We start from the raw sequence: 20,373 nt of genomic DNA, 5'->3' as shown, positions 1-20,373 counted from the left end.
ACAAAATATCAACCAAAAGTACAAAAAATGCATTAAATAAAAGTTATTGATAGATTTGAATGTCATTGATGCCTTATCAGTAAGGAACATTAGAGGAGCTACAATAAAAAATAAAACCCTCAAGGATTTTCAGAACAAAACTGGCTCCACCAGCCTGAGTTTTCAGAACCACTTTAATTTGCATTGTGTTCACCGCACAGCAATGATTTTGCACAGTGTTGAACAAAGCACAACAACCAGCTCGGCGTGGCTCCACCAAGCTCTTTACAATTTGTTTAGTTTTGAATGCTGAGCCAGTATATGTTGGATATCCGTGAATTGCTTCTGACTGAGCAGAAGGTAACCGGCAAATGTTGAACCAGAACTCCTACACTGCTCTTTTTCTCATAAGGCCTCATCAAAATATTATCTACCTCATTGTTCTTCTACTTCTGTCTCATAACAACTGGATTAAGTGTTTTTGCTGGTTTTTCCACAAACATTATTACAGGTACAGCAATAGCACTATAGCTTTGGATGTAAAACACACCCTTTATCTGTTTATTATTTTATGGGGATTCATTAAAAGGCTAAGAAACTTAAGCCTATTGCTTATAATTTGTGACATAGTATTAAACAGCAGAGCATCATGTTTTCACTGTTGTTCCAACTCATTATTATAATGCCATGAATATTTTGTCTTCATTTCTGCTATCTCTACCTTCTAGAGGATTTTATTTTTCTGCAGTCAGGACGTTTTCTAGCCTTACCGGTATGAAACTGATCACGCCGGTGATACAGTTTCACACAGATACAGAACCTCAAACACAGGCAGTCTATCCTGGAGCTTTCTAAAACTGCAGGGCTGTAGTAATATCAGTGGTTTAGAGGCTTGTTCTAGATTCTACTATGCATGGCTTTCTGACAAACTGCTGCCCTACACTCTTATCTGTTACACCTCTGTGTTCTAGGTGAGGCAGGAACTGCGTGCCATGCATGAAAATGTTTTATCAGTCACTTTCAGCAGCATGACATAGTGTAACACCATGTCAGCAAGGAGGTTTAAATTGCAGTCGCCATCCTAACCATCCTGACCATCCTGACCATCCTGACCATCTGCGAAGTGGCGTTCTGAGCCGCCACAGATCAAGGGAGCGCTCGGACCTGGCGACTCTTCTGATATTCCAGATAGCAAAAGTGTTGCACAGGACAAATAACAGACAGGAAATGAGAAGATATTAGATACAGTGAGATCGGTAAAAGCCAATATAAGATTATGCAAGAGACTGTCTTAAAACAATAACCATCTTGTGAACACACCAGAGCGAGCCATTTTTTTTTTCTTTTCCTTTTTAAATTGGCAGCACGACACACACATACACACACATGCCAAACTGGAGTCGGGTACAATTCGATCCTTTGATGTTCGTATGTGTTCATCTGCCTGTCTGTCTGTCCTTCAGCCTGCCTGTCTCCATCTGTTATTAGCTGAACTTTGAGAGTCGTTTTCTCCTTGATACAAGACTTATGTAACGGAGGTTGACAGAGAGCTATTACAGACTTAACACAGCACATACTGATTCTGTCAAAGCTAAACACCCGAGACAGACATACAAAGAGGCCCGAAATTCTCACCATTCCCTGTCTTGCTGATTTTCCCTTGGAAAGTAATTTTATATCCCTACATGGCCTGAAAATGAACTGGATCACAATCAGTGCAAAACTAGAGACAGCAGTTTAAAACTTTCTAACTGGGAAAAAATAATCCCACAATCCCATAAATATCTAGACTGCAACTAAAAAGTTCTTGTGCAGGATTAGATTTACCATCATGCACATCYGAACAGTTTTCTGATCAACTTAATAATACAGAGCCTAAACTTTTCAGTTTACAGTCCTTTAAAATGTGGAATTCAATAGAAAAGTAAAATATTTTTCACCCAAGCTAAAAAACTAACAAGCACTACTTTTAAGTTTGATACATTTAAAAAAAAATAAGCTATTCAATGCAACCAAGCTTGACCAGCCCAGGCTGGTGATTGGTCAGACAGAAACTCTAAAGTTTGATCTTCTCTATCGTCTGAGAACAATTTCAGACTATATTTCTTTACATGTTGAGACATGTCAGCGGRAAAATRTGAAAGAAYGAGACTTCCAGCTGATAACARGAAGAGTAAGTGGAACATGCTGGAATTTGAAATATCATAGCTAAATTCTTTGGGGAATGTTTGCAGAAGCTGTTTCAGAAATTTCGGCCTCAGAATTTTCCTAATCGCTACAATAACACGATAACAAGAGTTCAAAATGTCCCATCTGTGTTCATTTTGTGTCTGTTTTAAAATAGTAAATGACTATTTCACAGCAATTGTTTTCTAGCACATGCGAGGTGACATAAATAGAAAACGGCAGAAATATTAGATTTTAATGTTTAATGTCTTAGATAATCCTAAATGTGTTTGCAAGGACCAGAAATTGCAAGACTCTGATCAGTGGATTTAAATCCTCCCCCCATTATTACTTACATCACAGTTGAAAATGTCTTGTTTATTTTTTATCCATTTCTGTATTGCTGCTCAATTCAAAATCCATAAGCAACACCTCTAGTTTGTAAGACAGAACTAAGACAAATACATCTAAACAGGAATTCCAATAATGGCAAAACACAACCCTAAACCCCAAAATGACTATAGTAGATGATTACAATCCAAAATACTGCACACTTCCACTCAGAAAATATGTCTTCTTAAATCCAAGTCAAAAGTTCAGAGTAGGAAGTCACTTCAGGGCTTCATCACTGACTTGAGGGGAGAATCACTGCTGTCATTTGACTCTCGTTCCACTCTGCCCATATATGGTCACRCTGCACATTTGGAGAACTATTTTATGTCTCTCCTCTTGCAGACTTAAATGAAAACCAGCTGATAGAGCAGGCGTGCAACCTACAGATGACTTCATCGTTCCCGATCAATCCCCGCTCTTCGAACACTTATTTTTTGTCAGCATTTTTATAACAGTTTATAGTTGAATTCACCAAAAGAAACAAGGCACGACAGTAGARGTTTAGCCAACTTAATAAATGGGCTTATAAACACACGTCCTGTGTTACAATGATAGACTTGCATGGTTATTCACTAGGGAGGATCCAGCTTGAGGAAATTATACATCAATATCAAATATGAGATGCATAGTGTCACCATGTTTACAACATTCTTAGCAAATTTTAAAAAAAGCAACCCATTTAGTTGATTCTSTGTTATTAATATTTGCATAATGTAACAACATAAAAAATGTTTAGAGGTTTTGATAATCTAATCCACACTGATGTCATGTTGTAGAGTCTTAAAGATAAACACCAGCGCTGCCAAGTTGTTTTAGTGACTTCATGTGGCTATTAAAACCGAAACACAGAACACGCATAGTTCAGATATCATAAAGGAAATAGTTCCTGTAAATCTACATCAACGCAAGCAATGAGCCAAAAAAAAAAAACAAACTCTCAACCAGATATCTAGTTTTCTCAAGTGGTCGCCTCACCTCATTGAACCGCGCCACCAGGTCCTCCACAGCATTGCTGCGCTGGGCATTCTGCGTGGGCATGGCCGGCACTGACAGCGAGGCCTTGAGGTTTTGGTGGCGTCTGGTCTGACACTCCGGACTGCCAAGGTCTCGAGTGAGGAAGCAGAGGTAGTCTAACGGAAAGACCTGCAGAAAGACAGACACTTGGTGAAGTGCATTTTCTCACATTTTAACTTCAATGTAATTTTTAAGGATCAAAGTAGAGCAGATTACTTGGGATGGTAGGGAACTGATGCATAGTTTAAATGTGTTTAACAATTAAAAATCGGATATGTCATGCAGTTACATTTAGGCCTAAATCAAAATAAAGCTCAACTGAATGTCAGCAGAGGCAGAGGTAGATTAAAAACAATATTGCAGGCTTTGAACAAGTCATGAAGTATAAATGAATCCATCTTCTGAGCAAATGTACCAAAGACGGGGCCGTGCAGCTAAACTCAACAGGTGGGTCAAGGAGAGAACAAATGGGAGAAGCAGTTGAGAAGCCCCTGGTAACTTTGGAGGAGCTGCAGAGATCCACGGTTCAAGTGGGAGAATTAGGGAAACTATTTATCATCTACTGTACTAATGTGGCTTTTATGGATGAGGAGGAAGAAACAAGCAAAAGTTGAAGAATATCATACAAAGTCTTACATGAAGTTTACCGCAAGTCATGTAAAGCAAACAGCAGACCTGTGGATGAAGGTGATCTGATCAGATGAGACCAATATTGACCCCTTAAGATGACTGAAAAATGGTGAGTGGCCGGAAATTATCTAACCCATCGTCAACATAAACCATGGTAGTGGCAGAATCATGCTTGGGGGATGCTCTTCTTCACCAGAAGCATGAAAGCTGGTCATAGTTGATAGGAAGTGGCATCAGTACTGTAAGAGATTTTTGGTTTAGATTTCTAAATTTTTATCTGCATATTTTACCTGTTGATAAAGCTGCTGCTCCTGCTCTGTGAGGATGCAGGCGATCTCCTCTGGGAACTGAACGAGGTGGCGCAGCTCTGCCAGCTCCTTGCTGATCCCGCTCACACTGGGAGGAAGAGAGCTGCTGCTGGTCATACTGTTGGCCAGCTGACGCTCTGAATGAGGAGACAGAGAGGATTGGAGACATGTAAAGACAAAGCATAAGTTCTGCACAACGTGTTTAGGTCATTTCAACATCTATAACTTCTTAAGGAAGAGTAAGTAGAAAGGATGCAGAGGGGTGAAGAGGAGAAGGTGGGAATGGAAAGCAGAAACTACTCATGGACATGGCAGTACATTAAAAAGGAGATAAAGCAGGAACAAGCAAAGGCTGATGTTTCCCGTTCAACCTTAGAAGTTTAAAACTTCACCGAAATGTGTGTTTTTTTTTTTAATCCTGAATATTTAAAGTTTCCAGACACATAAAGTCCCTGTGTACCATGTAGTCGTCATCAGTCAACAAGTCCACTTCTCCCTTTAGAAGAGCACAGATCACCTGCAAGTTCCTGTGTTTGGATTTCAGTCAGGCCCATTAGTCTGTCTGTTTACACACACACACACACACATTCGCACGAATGCAAACCTGTCCCGATCTCTGCTAACAAAGGACTAATGGACAATTTCTACACTGGTTCAGGGGCTGCCAGGTGGACATTCTGTGCATTGTCGGGAAGAATGCCGCATAAACAAACCTTTTTTTTTTTTTTCTGCAGCAGGAGCTTTTCCAGGAACCATTTAATGAGGACTCTTTCAAACGTTTCATATTGCAACCATCAGGACATGATGCCTATCTTAAAAAAAGCTTGAACTTCTACAACAATCCATCAGGATGAGGTCTGTACGGGTTGGTGATTAGTCAGACCAAAGCCATGGCAACACATCTAATCAGAAAACAGGAAGATGTCTTTTGGATCAGCTTTACCACTATATAAACATAATCTGTTGTTATCTGTTACCAAGATGTTTGAGTTAAGTGCCTGACAAGTGCTTTACATAGACCACTTTCAGCTTATTGGTGTGTTGAGATTATGAGTTGCATAGTTGCATGAGTTGATAGTAAAAGCAAGACGATGTACATCAATTAACACGAACATCAGGACCTAGAGTCTCTCTGGTCATTGTCAGCTGTCATATGAAGAAGCCTATTTACTCTTCCTGCAACCACGCAGACACAAAACTCTGTGTGTATTCAGACACTCACTTAAAAGGCCGACCATGGTAACCCATAAGATTGGCAACAGGTAGGCATGGAAACAGCAGTGAGTGCTCTGCGGGAGCAAAACTTGCTTATTTACACAGTTTGATTTGTGGATCCGGCCTCACAGCTTCCATAATGGACTCTCAGCATGTGTGCACACGAGCGTGCAGGATAAAAGCGAGGACACAGTATGTGTAAGAATTACACTGAGTGGAATCGGCTTTGGACAACAGCAGTTTATATCAGCTTCTTATACGCCTTGTAAAAAAGAGTAATATCCCTTAAAATACATGTTGAAAACTTGTTAAAAATGAATTATGAATAATATTTTTAAATGCTGTAAATGGAAGTTAGTGTTGCTTTTTGTTTTAACTATAAGAAATTAACTATTTTATTTTGTAGAAATATTATGATGTATGTTTTTTTTGACTGAAATATAACATTAAAGACATCTCAGTTCTATAAAAGAAGCAGCTTAAAAATGTTCTGAATAAATTGTAACGGACAAATAGGTAGAAAAGAAAATCTTACTGCTTACATACTAAAAAAAGTAGGCTTTAATGTTAATGAAAATATACTTTAAATATGTATTGCTCGATGTGAGGCATATTTCTTACAAGAATTATTTGCTACATTGCCACTCCTGTGAAGTGGAAATTGAGACAAGCTCAAATTATTCATCTTCATTTGATGACTTTGCAGCAGCTCATTCATTTTTTCTTCCTCTGAACAAATGCAGTCAAGCACAGCTGTTAGCCAAGACAGTGACAAAGAGGTCTTGAAGATATTGAAAGAAAATAATTTAAATGTAAACCAACACTATGAGGGAGAACACGGCCAGGAAACAAAACGTAATCAATGTATATTGTCAAGCTTTTCAAATTATTTCACTTACTTTACTTATGAAGCTTAAACTGCTTATTTTAAATGAAAAAAGTCAAATAATTACAACCTGCAGTGAGAAGTGGACAGTATCTAACTTTACCTGATGCACGAGATACACACGATCATACATATTTTTAAGAATACGCTCCTCTTCCTTTAAGACTGGTAGAATATGAGCCAGGACTAATTGAAAGTGATGTCCCTGTGATTATGCATGGATTTACTCATCTATAATGCATGATGAATACAAAAGGCCTACGTGCATGTTTTCGTTTTGCGTGTGTGCTTTAATAGAAGCACTTCTGAATGCAGTAGAGGATGATGCAGATTAGCCGAACATCCTTTTTAACAATTGTACATTGACTATTTGTGTCCTGACGACAGGAAACAGATGTTTTGATTACGTTTATATGTGAGGGGTGAATCATTTAAGAACTGCAGCGTTTAATATGGTTTACCATACACCTATTTTAATTTTATTCTTTTAAAATGATGGAACTTTTCTATGGCTATTCAACATAGGTAAACGCCATGCTACAGAATAATTATTGTTGATTAAAAGAACTACACACCTCTGCTGAAATGCAGGGCTGATGTGATGTAAAATAAACCATGAGAAAGACACTTTCATGGTCTCCAAAGGTTCCTCAAGTTACAAACATCCCGTAAAATTCAACTTTAAACACTATAAGGTCGGGAACAAATCTATTAAAGCACATGCCCCAAAGTGATTGCATAAGCATGCACACCTCGCTTCAGCACCTTTTGATTCAGTACTGGCATTCAGTAAAGCTACACAATATATTGCCTCACGATTGTCATGACAGTTTTGATAAAACTTAGGTGGAATAATATTTCAAGGGCAAAACATTCACACAAGTGGGCAACTCGAACTGCACTCTCTTTAATCTTCAAAACTGATATAGATTTTAGTGACAGATTTACTGGAGCTCAAATAAAAAATGAGAAAGTCTTGATAATGACAAAGAAATGCAAGAGGAAATGATAATGTGGATTACAGGCAATATCGACATTCAACAAAAATATCATAAATGCACGTTTTCATAACATTCTGAAGATCCATTAACTCAGATTGAGAAGACATGTCATCTTCCTGACCTTCTTTAAATGACAGCCAAAGTTGTTCTTTAAGATTTTGATTTGGAATTCCGCTAAATCATTTCAAAAGGTTATTTCTCGTCTGCTGAAGCATTTCTTTTACTGATTTTGAAGCAGGATTGGACTTACAGTAGTGGTTAAAAAAAGATCATGAGTCGTTTCTACCTCTAGAACAAAATTTGCAAGTTTATTTTAGTTATATTTAACCAGGATGCCCTGTTCTAGCCAGCTTCGTGCTTTCGGAGTGGTCTCTGGTCTGCTTTGAATTCATATACAGATTTGAACCAGAGTTCGCTTCAACTGAACAGAGACCTGGGTTTTTAGATGGACCAGAGTAAGCTGCATGTAAATAAACACAATTACTCATTAGAATTAAATAAATGAGAGAAAGAGAGACATATTGAGCTTATGAATCAATAAAACAAATGATCTAACAAAAAAAAATCTCTTAGTCAAATGACTTCTAACAAATCACTGCTTTGAATTTATAAGAATTTGTGATTTTTATTTTTATTTTTTTTTGTCTTTTCAGGATGGCAAATTCTCACCCAATAGAGATCTTCAGTAAAATGTAAGATTTGATAAAACCAAGCCCTAATAAGCATAACAGATGTGTAAATAATAGCTTGAACACTTAAGTTTCTTGTTCAAAGTGAATACACCGTAGAATAAACAGCACTTAGACACTAAAACACAGCAAGCATAAATGATCAAAAACAGCGTAATGATTCAGAATGCATAAATACACTCGGGCAGATTTTCTTACTGCTGCAGAAGCAATAAACAGTCGGTAAAACTGCTAACATGTCTTGCTTATCAGAGAGTTTCCTTTATGATCAGATAAACTAACTCTTTCAGAGAAAAGGACTAGCTGCAGGCATCTAATGTTTAATTTTTTTCTAATTTTTTTTTTGTGGAGATGAAGGCAGTGACAGAAACCAGAGAAAAGACGTTTGGACAAATCCAATAAACAGTTCTGTGTTATGAAACCAAGGACTATCAAAAACATCTGTACAAGTACTGAAGGATTTTTAATGTTTGAGGAAAATGGAGTTTAAACTCTCACCCCATGGAAAGTCATTTGTACTTCACAGTAACTTAAACTAATCAGACTGAAGTTTAACAGGGATTCTGGACTCCTGGACAGTTCTAATGATGGCTTTGTGCAAAGGAATCACAATGTGCAATTGTTTTCATTTATCCTGCATTCAATTACAGTAACCTCCACAGTCTTAAATACGTGGAATAATGATTGTTCAATAAAATGCGGACTTGGTGACAGGGACTCTGAACTCCTGGACAGTTCTAATGAAGGCTTTATCTAAAGGAATCACAATGTGAAGTTGTTTTCATTTACCCTCCACAGTTTTAGTGACAAAAAGTCATATTCAATAAATTAGAAAATGTGTTCTGAAGAGGAATATTTGTTAGATTAAAAGTGCCTTTTGAAAATAACCTTGAGGAAGGTATTAAACATACTTTTTCTATAGTTCGACTTTTCTATAGCATATAAATGCATTGAAATTGTTTTTATTGGTGTGATGTTTTTATGATTTTCATCCGTGTAATTAATCTGCCTGTTTCACTCACTGAAATACTGAAATGAAAGACATTTTTAATAGCATTCTAAAATTACTTTTCAAAATTACTAAATGTATGAGTCTACTCATGACTAAACTTTTCCAGATACAATATCTAACCTCAAATTGTTTTTAAAAAAAATAATATTTGTTTGGGTCCCACTTAAATCTTTATTGAAAACATTTATTTTTTTCCCCAAACCAATCAAATTAAGTTATGAATTACAAAATAAACAATTATATAATTGTTTACATCAAAACAAAATTAATTTTAAGGCTTTTATCACATCTTTAGCAGGAGAATCAACTTTATAAAGAAGCTTGCTTCTTCTAACTACAGCCTATTAGTGCTAAAGCACTGCAAAATGAGCCAAGTATGAGCTAATTTAAATAAACAAATAAATTATGATCATTTTAGCTTGGAGCACTTAAAGTTAAAACTCAAACACTAAAAAAGTTTCAAGTCTGCAGAAACACATAGAAACAGACATAAACCACTTCCTTAAAGACGTGGTTTGTGTATTCTCTCAAATGCTCAATTTGAGCAAAGACACATGATCGTCTAATCTAAAATTTTAAACAGTTGAAATTAAATGTAACCTTTCCTAAACAATATCCATTGTAAAACGCACTTCACTTTAATCAGAGTTACTAATTAACATGTACTCCAACACATCAATAGACTCCTGGATGCCTCATTTGCATAACAACTGAAAGATGACCACAACAGACTAGGGCAGCTGCAGCTAAGGTACTAGAACAATTTCTTCACTAATGAAGGCAGAGTTTAGCATGTGCCAGCATGCCTTTTTGTCCTTATTGCAAAAACCTATTCACCCCACACGAAATACAAGCAAACTTATATACAGATCAATTCTCCATATTTTCACCATTAGATCACCGGCAAGCTTTTTAAAGTTACAATGTCCCTGCACTGCAGAGCGAGGAAACCTGCAGTCTCGCTGTGCTTCACTTTCCCCCTACTCACTGATCAGCTTGAAGTCCGTTTGGTGCGAGTGCTTCATGGCTGTTGGACACAGCTGACTGCTCAGCCTCCGTTCTGACAGCTCAGCGCCAGGGTGACCACGATACACTTGTCCACATTTGAGTTGGCAGTCCCGTCTCTCCCACAGCTGTTCCCTCTCCTGTTCTCTCTCTCTCTCTCTCTCTACTTCTCTCTCCCTAAGTCCATTTCCAACTTGAACTCTTTAACTTGTACTATCTGCTCTCTGTCACTCACCTGCTTGGTGTTCTTGTAAGTAACAGCAGAGGTTCCTCTCCTTCTCTTCACCACATTCATTACTTCTCTGTCTCTCTCTCTAGTACGCTCTCTCTCCCTTTCTGACATAACCTCATAAGTCTCCCGCCCACTCCCTTCTGACACTACACATAGTTCACAGCCCTATACTACAGTTAAGCCAACAAGCCTACTCCACATAAAAACACTGTCAGAATTCCTACAACCACACCAACATTCAGAAAGCAATGAGTTACAACTGACAATCAAAAGAAACAAATCTTTTCCGCCTTTTTTCCTCCCCGATTGTGTCCCAGTCTTCCCAAAAAATAAATGAGAACAGGTAGATATAGTTTGTTTACTCGTGCATCTTTGCAAGCAGAGTTCCAGTCATTTCTCCTATTTAATATCTCTGCAATTTAAGCAACAACTTAAAGACATGTTCTTTTATCTGCTCACTTTGAATCTACTGCAGTTATGTCCAGAGTTTGGCCTTCAGAATGACTTTGTGTGGCTCAATCACAGTTCAAGAATGATACAAATTTGGCCCACCATTACAGGTGGTGAAGCAGGTGGATGGTTTGTAAGGTTTTTAAATCTTTCGTCCATTCACAGTCTATACACACTCATGAAATCATTTCCTGTGAACACCAGGGTTAAGATACAAATACAGTGAATTAGGTTTGGGAAAATGGTGATGAATGGGCATGAAGAGGTGTTAAGACTTAAAACAGGTGCTGGTAATTTTGCTCCCTTGCCGTTTCACACCTTTGACATTTTTGTCAGTACTATTAGCCACTGAAGCAAATTATAATATCACTGCAACATTTGATGAACCGAGAAGTAAATGCTATGTTCTGCAGTTTGCGTGCCTCCTAGCTTTAAAGCTCTGCCACCGTTATCCAACTTACGTTTGTGGCATCGGATGCTGCGTCACTGTTTGCTCTACATCCTGGTATCTTCTGTTCATTGTTTGGAAAGGGAGTTTATCGCAAAGACCTAAACACACAGGTTTTCCATCAATGTCAGGCTATCTAGAAGTAAGCATAGTTATAAATCATGCATTAAGTAACTTAGCAGTCCATTTTATCTACCCCCAATTCATCTACTGTCAGGTTGGCTGTAAATATAAACAGAAAACCCAACAGATTTTACACTTTGTCTCTGCGTGCTTTAGATTTATTAATTTGACAGTTTCGTTAGTTACTTACATAAGCTGTTTGAAAAGGAGACAGTTTGTCATGTGAAGTCATGTGCAAGATGCTAGAGAATTTCCAAGAACAGACCTTAAAACTGAAGAAAGAGCCTAAGTGCAGCAAAGTGAGTTAATTTTTACTTTATTTTTTGCAGCACTGCATCAGATAAAAAAACATTAACTTTTACATAAACTCTGATGCAATCTGGTGTTTTTAGGCAACAAACAGAGTCAGTCCAGAAACAAATAGAAAGCTGTTCTCTCTCTCTGAGATACAGGCTATGCCAGGTCAGATGAAAACGATGACAACGGTTTGATGGAGCTGATAATCTGTGAAATAAAATTAAGGTTTCCCTTAATGTATGGGTGCACTGATAAATTGGCAAACGTTTCTTTAATTCTGGGTGGTCGACCAAAACTCACATGTGAAACCGATCTTATTTACCTCCACAAAGGTCTGGAAATCAGCCACTGCCACTTTTTGCACTGCTGAGAGAGAGGGACTCACCCACTAAATCATATCTGCACATGCACAGTTAACAACAGTCACCCAAATGATGCCAACTCACCAACTTTGTGGCTACATCTAGCAACTTTTCAGACAAAAAAACATTTTTCCCTTTCGCACCCCTACATCCCATCCATCCATCATATACACCCATCTATCCTTGCAGGTCGGCATGCAGGCTGGTGCCTACATCCAGAGGTTATTGGACAAGAGGAATGGTACACTCTGGATAGAGCACCAGTACACCCCTACATCCAATATATAATTACATACTTTGATCTAATTAATTCCTTTGGACCAACAGAAGCAGCGTTTTTAAGATACAAAAGAAGATAAAACAGTACCTTTACAATGAATTGTTGAATTACAACAATGTTTACAAAAATGAATTTGAATCCTTGGAAAGAAAATTATGGCTATATCCAACTTACTCTGGCACCCTCCAAATAGTGCAACTTTCAGACAAGTTGAATTACAGATAATCTGGAAGGAAGCTGTTTGGAGGTCATTGCAAAACAATGTTAAACACATTATGCCATAAAACAATGGTTCTCTTAGAGGTGTGTTGTCAGGAAACTGTTGCTTGGCAGTATATAATGCAGTGCCAACCTCTAGTACACAGAATATCAAGTAAGGTGCACATCTTCTGAATCTTATGTGTCAATAATTGTAGAGGATGAAGACTTTTTTATTCCCCAGAAAAAGATTTAAAATGTGATTCATCCTGCTGTGAATTCTAATGTTGTGTTGAATAAAACACAATGAAAAGTGGAGCCTAGGCTATCCATTCCGATTGATCAAGTATTGCAAATATGCGTTGTTTTAATATGCTTAAAAAATGTGTCAGCTATGCATTGGCTTGATTAATGACCGCCTGCAAACATGAATATCAAAATGCAATTAGCTCTCTCACTCATATTTTTTAAATAAAAATACAATCTTTTTTTTCCATGTACCCCACATTTTCATGCAGGGATACTCCAGTTTATCTAACTAAATTTCTCAGTCATCTTAGTGTATTTTTTTAGTATAAATTAAAAAGTTCATGATGAATTAAGGTCCACTTTTGCAGTGGTCAGGCTTGAACTGAACAACCAACACAGCATGAACATTAATATGGACAAACAGGTGGATGAAAAGATGAACAGATTTACAAATAGATGGAATATAATTTGTAAATGCAAATTTCCCCATGCCTTTTAAATTATTCAAATCAGATTGTCCTTTTTCTGCAGTTGTGTGTACTATAAAAAACTAAAAAATTAAAAAAAATCCCAAAGGTTTTATGTGTGCAGAATAATAATAAGATATTTAGTTGGGTTTATTGTAATTAATTACTGCTTGTTATTTAAATTTTACAACTCTGAGACATAGTTAGTTTGGCATGGGGTAATTGAAATACATATCCATTAGTTATGAGCATTTAAGTGCTGGGTTTGAAAACTGCAACCAATGAATGACAGTTGTGAAGTGTATAATGAGATTATAAAACAAATCTAATAATTTAAACACTTTGACCAAAGTAAAACCCATCGATGTCTACAATCTCACAATAAAGAATGTTTGTTTTATTGAGTATATTTAGAAATACTACCCATTTAAACAATATGTAATCTTAAATCTTTGAGACTTCCCTTTGCTTTTACTCCCCACAATATTTGCTGTCAGTGAGTTTTAAATACTGGAATGCCACACAATGTAATGTGATGACTGAGCAAAAGAGAGACAAAAAAAAGACGGAAACACAAAGAAACACCAAAACTGAGCTTGCAAGGATTGTAGCTTGAAACTAAGTCACACACTTCCTTTTCAGCAGTACGACACAATAAAATATGCTATACAGGAAATGATCTCAAGACATGTCTGAAATAGCCTTTTGCAGATATTATTACTTCCAAATCCCAAAAGTCCTCTCAGATTGTATGTAACATGCATGAGAAAACATGCAGTAAAAACACTTTTTTCCTGTGACAAATATATTTGGAATCTTAAAACATGGCAAAGAAAGAGAAATACACTAAAAATGTCTTTCATTTGACATGACTCAGAAAAACTGACATTCTTCAACAGACAGCGTCTCCTCGACAGAGACATTTTATCATCATGTTTGTGTACGAAACTCTTCAACAACCTGTTCAGAAACCCAACTACGAATAAGTACATAATACATCTTCATCCAAATGGACAGAAAATGTCCTGATGCTAACAATAGTTCTTACAATAAACACTTAAACTAGTCTCTTCGGAGGGAATAAAAATCTTAAGTTTTTCCTTTCTCCCCTAGAAAGCATGTTTATTATCTGCTGAATTGCATAAAAAAGATCAAGGGTGAACGAAGCAGCATTTTTCTGCAGGCCTTAAAGATTAGAACCAGGTTATTATGCTGAAACACTGACAAGAAAACCGATACCAAAAATGGAAAGCAAACCACACCAGCACTGTGCAAGTATTAAACTCTATCAGAAGGCCAAGTTTTAGAATAATTAAACTTCATAGATGGAAACAGATAACTTTCTCAACCTTATGAACAATAACTCAACTTTCCAATGCCACTGAACAACTGAGTACTTCACTTAAGCAAGAAAGTGTATCTGAATCTACAAAACCGTGCCTAAAATATTTGAAGATATGAAACATTTGAATGTGATAAAATGCAAAAACAGACATTTTTAAGGGGGTAAAGACCTTTTTACTACCTTATGAACAAAAAACATTAGTTAGTAGACTGAACTGACGTATGTCACATTAAAAACGTGACTTTGCATTGCGCCTCTGATTCTTGATGCGTCTCAAATCATTTTCCTTCTGCACCTCACCAGCTCTGTTTGGTTTGCTCCAACATCCACACGATCAGAACACAATGTTATGCTGAAGATATGCACTCTGTATGTGTCCAACTGCCTGCCTCTAAACGTGCTAATAAAAAGTTAGCACAACATAAAAAATAAAAAGTTATTAACATGACTGATAACACTGCCTGTCAAATAAAAACAAATACAGAGATTAATAATTTTTCGGTGCTTACGTGAGCACCAAAGTGCATGTCTCCATGATCTTGCCAGAGACAGCCAGTCCCCTGGATCTGTGCCAGTGGAAATTAATGTCAGGATCAGCTTACATTTAAGTCATACGTAATGTCATTGTTGAGAAGGTGGACAACCCAGCAACAACTCGACTGCCTTGATAGTGAAGTCATGTTGAGTGAGAAAGAGACACAGAGGAAACGAGTATGATGGTGGTGAGAAAAAAAAAAAACGACATTTGGATGACATTTGTTGAAGTTTTTCCAGAGTGCCTTGTAAAAAGTTTTATAACGACCATAGAATGTAATGTTTTCTTTTAGGAATTTGTGTGACAACCCAACAAATACACAACATAATAGTGAGGTGAAAAGGTGGTAAAAACTAATTGTTTTGCAAATAAAACTCTGAAAAAGTCTGTCATTAATACATATAAAGTTACACTTTAGTTAAACTAACATCCTGAACAGATCCATCAAACTGTAAACTAGGGCTGTAAAAACAAAAGCACAGCACACTTTTCAAACTTTTATACTTTAAATAAAGATAAAATGACATCACAAGCAGCATCAACAGATTACCAATTTATTTGTAAGCACTGTTTTTGTCTTGAGTACCCTTTCTCCAGAAATGGCTGTTATTGTGATGAGTTTTATTTAGTTTATTTTCTAAAGAAGAACTCAAGAACCCATTTATTGTTTTGTGACCCCAAAAGGTGTCACAATCCTAAATTTGAGAGCCATTAGTCAATCACAACGTAAAAAAAATAAATGAATAAATAAAAAATATCACCATAAATGATCACCATCATTTTTTGTTTTGCAACTACGGTGATTTAAAATGGTAATAATACATCTAGAGCAGATAAGATCTTTCCACCTTCTTCCATATCCCACCACAAAATCTTTAAGAAAAAAAAGAGAGAGCATGTCATGGAAAGTGAAAAGAGGGTATAATGAGGAAAAAGGACAACAAGGGAATTACGTGAAAGGACCGAAAGGAAAAGGGCAAGCAAAGGAATCAGCTGCAGATCCCAAACAAACCAGATCCTCCTGTGGATGTATCATGTGGGAAAAGGGCAGAAAGTAGAGCAGGAGACCACGAGGGAATACTGAGAACCACAGACATCCCTCAGTCACTTCTGCTCCAATGTATTAACCTCTTCTTTTCAACAAATGCAACAGCTGATTATTATTAACCCTGTTAAATGTGAGTTACTTTAGCACACCTGACAACAATCATGGCGTTATAAGGAATAAAGGTACAATAAAGAGTTTTTTCCATTCAATTTATCAATCTGGTACCAGATAAATCCAAATGTTACCTCAAAAGATATTTAATTTAAATTAATCTGAGTGATTACAATAAATCCAATCAAAAACTCAGTTTCAAGGTCAGTTACATACAATCAAAATCAAAAATGTTTGATACTCCATCTAACACAAACTTCCTATTTTAATAGCATCAAACACCAAATACACCTTAATATGCAGTAATTTGTATAGTGGAAACTGTCTTAACACTACCACAGAAACCAATCTACAGTCTCACTTATTAGATATGCGCTACAAAAAAAAATGTTCACAGCAGTAATAACAGAAAAATTCTGTTAATTAACTTCCAATTGGTAAAAATGTATGCAAGGAATTGCACAAGTTTGTACAATGGTCAGAAATATACACCTCCACTAATCAGGATAACTATTTATATTGAAAATGTGTACCTCTATCTGACATTATCCCAAAATTACGTTTACAAAGGTTTCGCTCCTTTTTCACAGCAATGTGAATGTTTGTACCTACATGATACAGTATAAAGACTCACCTTTTAGCACAGCGTGGCCGTTGGAGCACGGGGGTAATGAGAAGGGAAGAGATGCCCGAGCACCAAGGGAAACCGTGGCCTCGAGGAAAGCTCCAGTGAGCAGGGAACACAGCAGCGTCTTCTGGTCGCAAGCACGATATAATCTGGAAATAAGAAGGTGGTATTTGGTATTTTAGTCTAAACAGTGAAATCGATATCTACTAGAAACGATGCTATCCGCATTACAGCATCCATATGATCATGATTGTGAGATATGGATGTGCACTAATCCGACATGACAAAGGGAAAACAGTTATATTTGAAGCAAACTTTAGGGATACAAACATGTACAGCTAGAATATGTCTAATGTCAAATTTGCTGCAGCACATCACATGGTTTTGTGTATGACAATACCACAGGAGATTGCAGCATTGGGAATAATTCACATTTAGGTTTGCTCACATCCAAAAAAAAAACTAATTCTCATCTTCTTGATCAAAGTATAAAACAATCTATGTAAATTAAAGTTATATTCAACAGAATAAATATCTTGTACTGGGCAGTGAAAGGAATAATTCATCTGAAGTCAGAAGATGAAAAAGAAAACAAAAGATTTAATGCAACAACATGAGCTTGTCAGCTGCAAACTCAAGCACATGTAATTTGATGTGCATAATCTATCCAGTTATTACACTGCAGTTTTGCATAGTGTTTTTTAAGGTGTTCATACGATGCTAATGGTTTTATGCTAATCAATACAAATATGACTGGAGCAAGATGATCCAAGAGGGAAAAACCTTTAACTATTAATTTAACATTGGATTCTTCTGAGGAGCTTTGAACCGGGATACAAATGCTGATGTTCCAAGCAAGATTTTTCTTGCTTCTTCTCTGTTTTGATATGACTTGTTGATAATTTGGCTCATAATATGCCTTAATTGAAGTTTCAACGGGTCATGTTTAGGCAAAACTTACAGAAAGAATTGTCCCATTGCTTCTTAAATCAACTACTTTGGTTTTAACTTTGCAATGATTAATAAATATGTTTGGTTTGGCTCCAGCTGACCGGGTCATATCAAACAGAGAGGCTGCAGCAGCGACCTCTAGAGGCTGTCTTTTACCGCCATTTTACAGAGACCATAAATGACTTGACCTTTCAAATCTGTTATTTGAAAGGTCACAATTATTTCATACTTTTACATGTCTTTGAGAAATGCTGCTTCAGAAATTGACCAGACTGACAATTAAAGCAGAAACGAAAATGTTAACAAACCTATGTGGATGAAAAGGCTGGTAACACCAGGGATTAAAGCAGGTTTTCAAGTCCAGTCCTACTGGTGTGGTAAGGTGGAGTGGACATGGAGACTCCCTGAGACAGGCACATCCAGGCTGAGATGACAGAAGCTTTCTGGAAGGATGAATTAGATTGATTTCTTCTCTGTCCTGCAAACAGCTGGTGACCTGTCAAAGGAGTAATTGAAAAGTAGATCAAATTTCTATAAATAATTTGGCATGAATCAAACTGGAATGAAAGGAAGGGAGAAGTTCAAACCATCTCTTCCATCGATCAAAATGGGAAAGAATCATATCCCTAACTCAAATGTCTCTCTGCCAAGCTTCCTAACCATATGGCCAGATAGAGATTTAAAGGGAAGCAGCAAAATCAAAAGAGGTGGATTAGCAGTACTTGCCAATAGCTGAAGATATGGTACAGGACATATTTAATGTGGAATATCATCTTTGACGCCTGGAAATTGAGCTGTTAGCATCTAATGACAGTTATGAGACTGTACTACAGTAACAGTCTTCCATCAGAGGTCTCTTCAGATTAGCTGCAAGACAGACTGCTACTGGAGATTCCTTCCTGCCTATCACCATCCACAAAGACTATCTGAAGATACTTGAATGGTATGTGTAACGACATTAAATTTTCCTTATGGAATAACATATTTTTTAAAGGATTATAGTGATTTTCTGCTCCTTACCTGTAATTAAGCCACTTTTATTAACAAAAATATAGAAAACACATTAGATTAATGGGTTAATTGTTCCTTTTTTTTTAAATGAACTTGATGTGCTTTCTTCCAGAACTTTCAACTAACAGGCAAACCTTTAAATCAGAAGGCGCTGTTATATTGACTCATGTGGTAATCCACAGAAGCAATTTCCTTTAGGAGGAACGGAAGTCGATGTGTGAAGAGAAATAATTAACAGAGAAACATAACTGTGGCACAAAACAGATGGAAGGTGGGGTGTAAAAAGCATCCACACAGAGAGGCAGACAGATATGTAGCTAAACAGTGAAAACAGATTGAAACAGGCCTGAGATAAAAGAGAAATCTCCATAGACCTGTCAGAATTAATATTTTGATCTCCAGGATAACACCCCCTACAGTTCACCTTTTGATCATTCAATTCTTGGAACAAGATCCATGTAACAAAAGGAAACAGTTATTGAAAACGATTGTTTTGTTCTTTGTCCTTGAGTAAAGCTGCAGACACTCTCTCCTGGTACAAATTTCAGAGAAAAGCCATTAAGACAACACTTTGCGGCAAGCTAAATGGGCATTTATGCCTCCGGTGGGGACTGATATTTCAAAAATTGGACCAAATCAATGTTGGTGAGGAAAAGGGAGATGAGAGCAATAAAAGTTTAATGGGAAAACACAGTTCCAATGTTATGACCAGGGAAAGTGTGCCTCTGAACCTTTTCATATTAGTGCTGACAAGAAAAAAAAGGGGGGGGTGAAAGGTTAATAAATTTAACTTCACATTTCATCCTCAATATAATCACTGACTCGGAACGTAGAAATGTCAGAAAATAACACACATGGTGCAGATGTGGGGGCCCTGCAAAATATTCAAACCTATTGAACTTTTATTGTACTTTTATTTTTTACATTTCCTTACATTGTAATTACAACTTTCAACATGTCTAATCAGTATTTGATGTGAAAGACCAACACAAAATGGTAAATAACTGTACAGTAAAACAATAAGAGTACACTGTGTTAATCCCTGTATTGTGCAACATCATGCAATCATTAAAGATTGCTTGGAAGGCTATTATGTTTTAGGCTCACTGCCCTCTTTCTGTGTATATGCCAATTATGCATAAACATAAACAATTACATCTTTGGCCAGTTGCAAGGATTTTTCCATCCTTTCAAGACTTGAAGCCAACATCTGATATAGATTTTATTTATCAATATACTGAAGAACACAGAAAGTTTTATGGAGATAGAGATGATGGAAAACAAAGAAAATGGAGAAAACATGGATTACACTGATAAAGTATTTTCATTGCAATATATAT

At 36.8% G+C, this 20,373-nt stretch overlaps 1 protein-coding gene across 4 annotated transcripts in view; it reads right to left on the bottom strand.

Annotated features, from left to right (window-relative positions):
- plce1 (phospholipase C, epsilon 1) overlaps positions 1-20,373 on the bottom strand; it is an 81,317-nt gene that overhangs the window by 26,080 nt on the left and 34,864 nt on the right. For all 4 annotated transcript variants that reach the window (XM_008436706.2, XM_017310983.1, XM_017310984.1 and 1 more), the window contains exons 6-9: positions 18,331-18,518; positions 17,078-17,220; positions 4,473-4,627; positions 3,514-3,681 (exon numbers count right to left, since the gene is read on the bottom strand). In XM_008436706.2, coding sequence (XP_008434928.1) covers positions 3,514-3,681; positions 4,473-4,627; positions 17,078-17,220; positions 18,331-18,518 — 654 coding nt within the window. The remainder of the gene's footprint in view (positions 1-3,513; positions 3,682-4,472; positions 4,628-17,077; positions 17,221-18,330; positions 18,519-20,373) is intronic.

This window comes from Poecilia reticulata, linkage group LG19 (assembly GCF_000633615.1).
Source record: "Poecilia reticulata strain Guanapo linkage group LG19, Guppy_female_1.0+MT, whole genome shotgun sequence".
Classification (NCBI taxonomy): domain Eukaryota; kingdom Metazoa; phylum Chordata; class Actinopteri; order Cyprinodontiformes; family Poeciliidae; genus Poecilia; species Poecilia reticulata.
The sequence above is the reverse complement of the archived record's forward strand: the minus strand, read 5'-3'. Positions and strand labels throughout refer to the sequence as shown.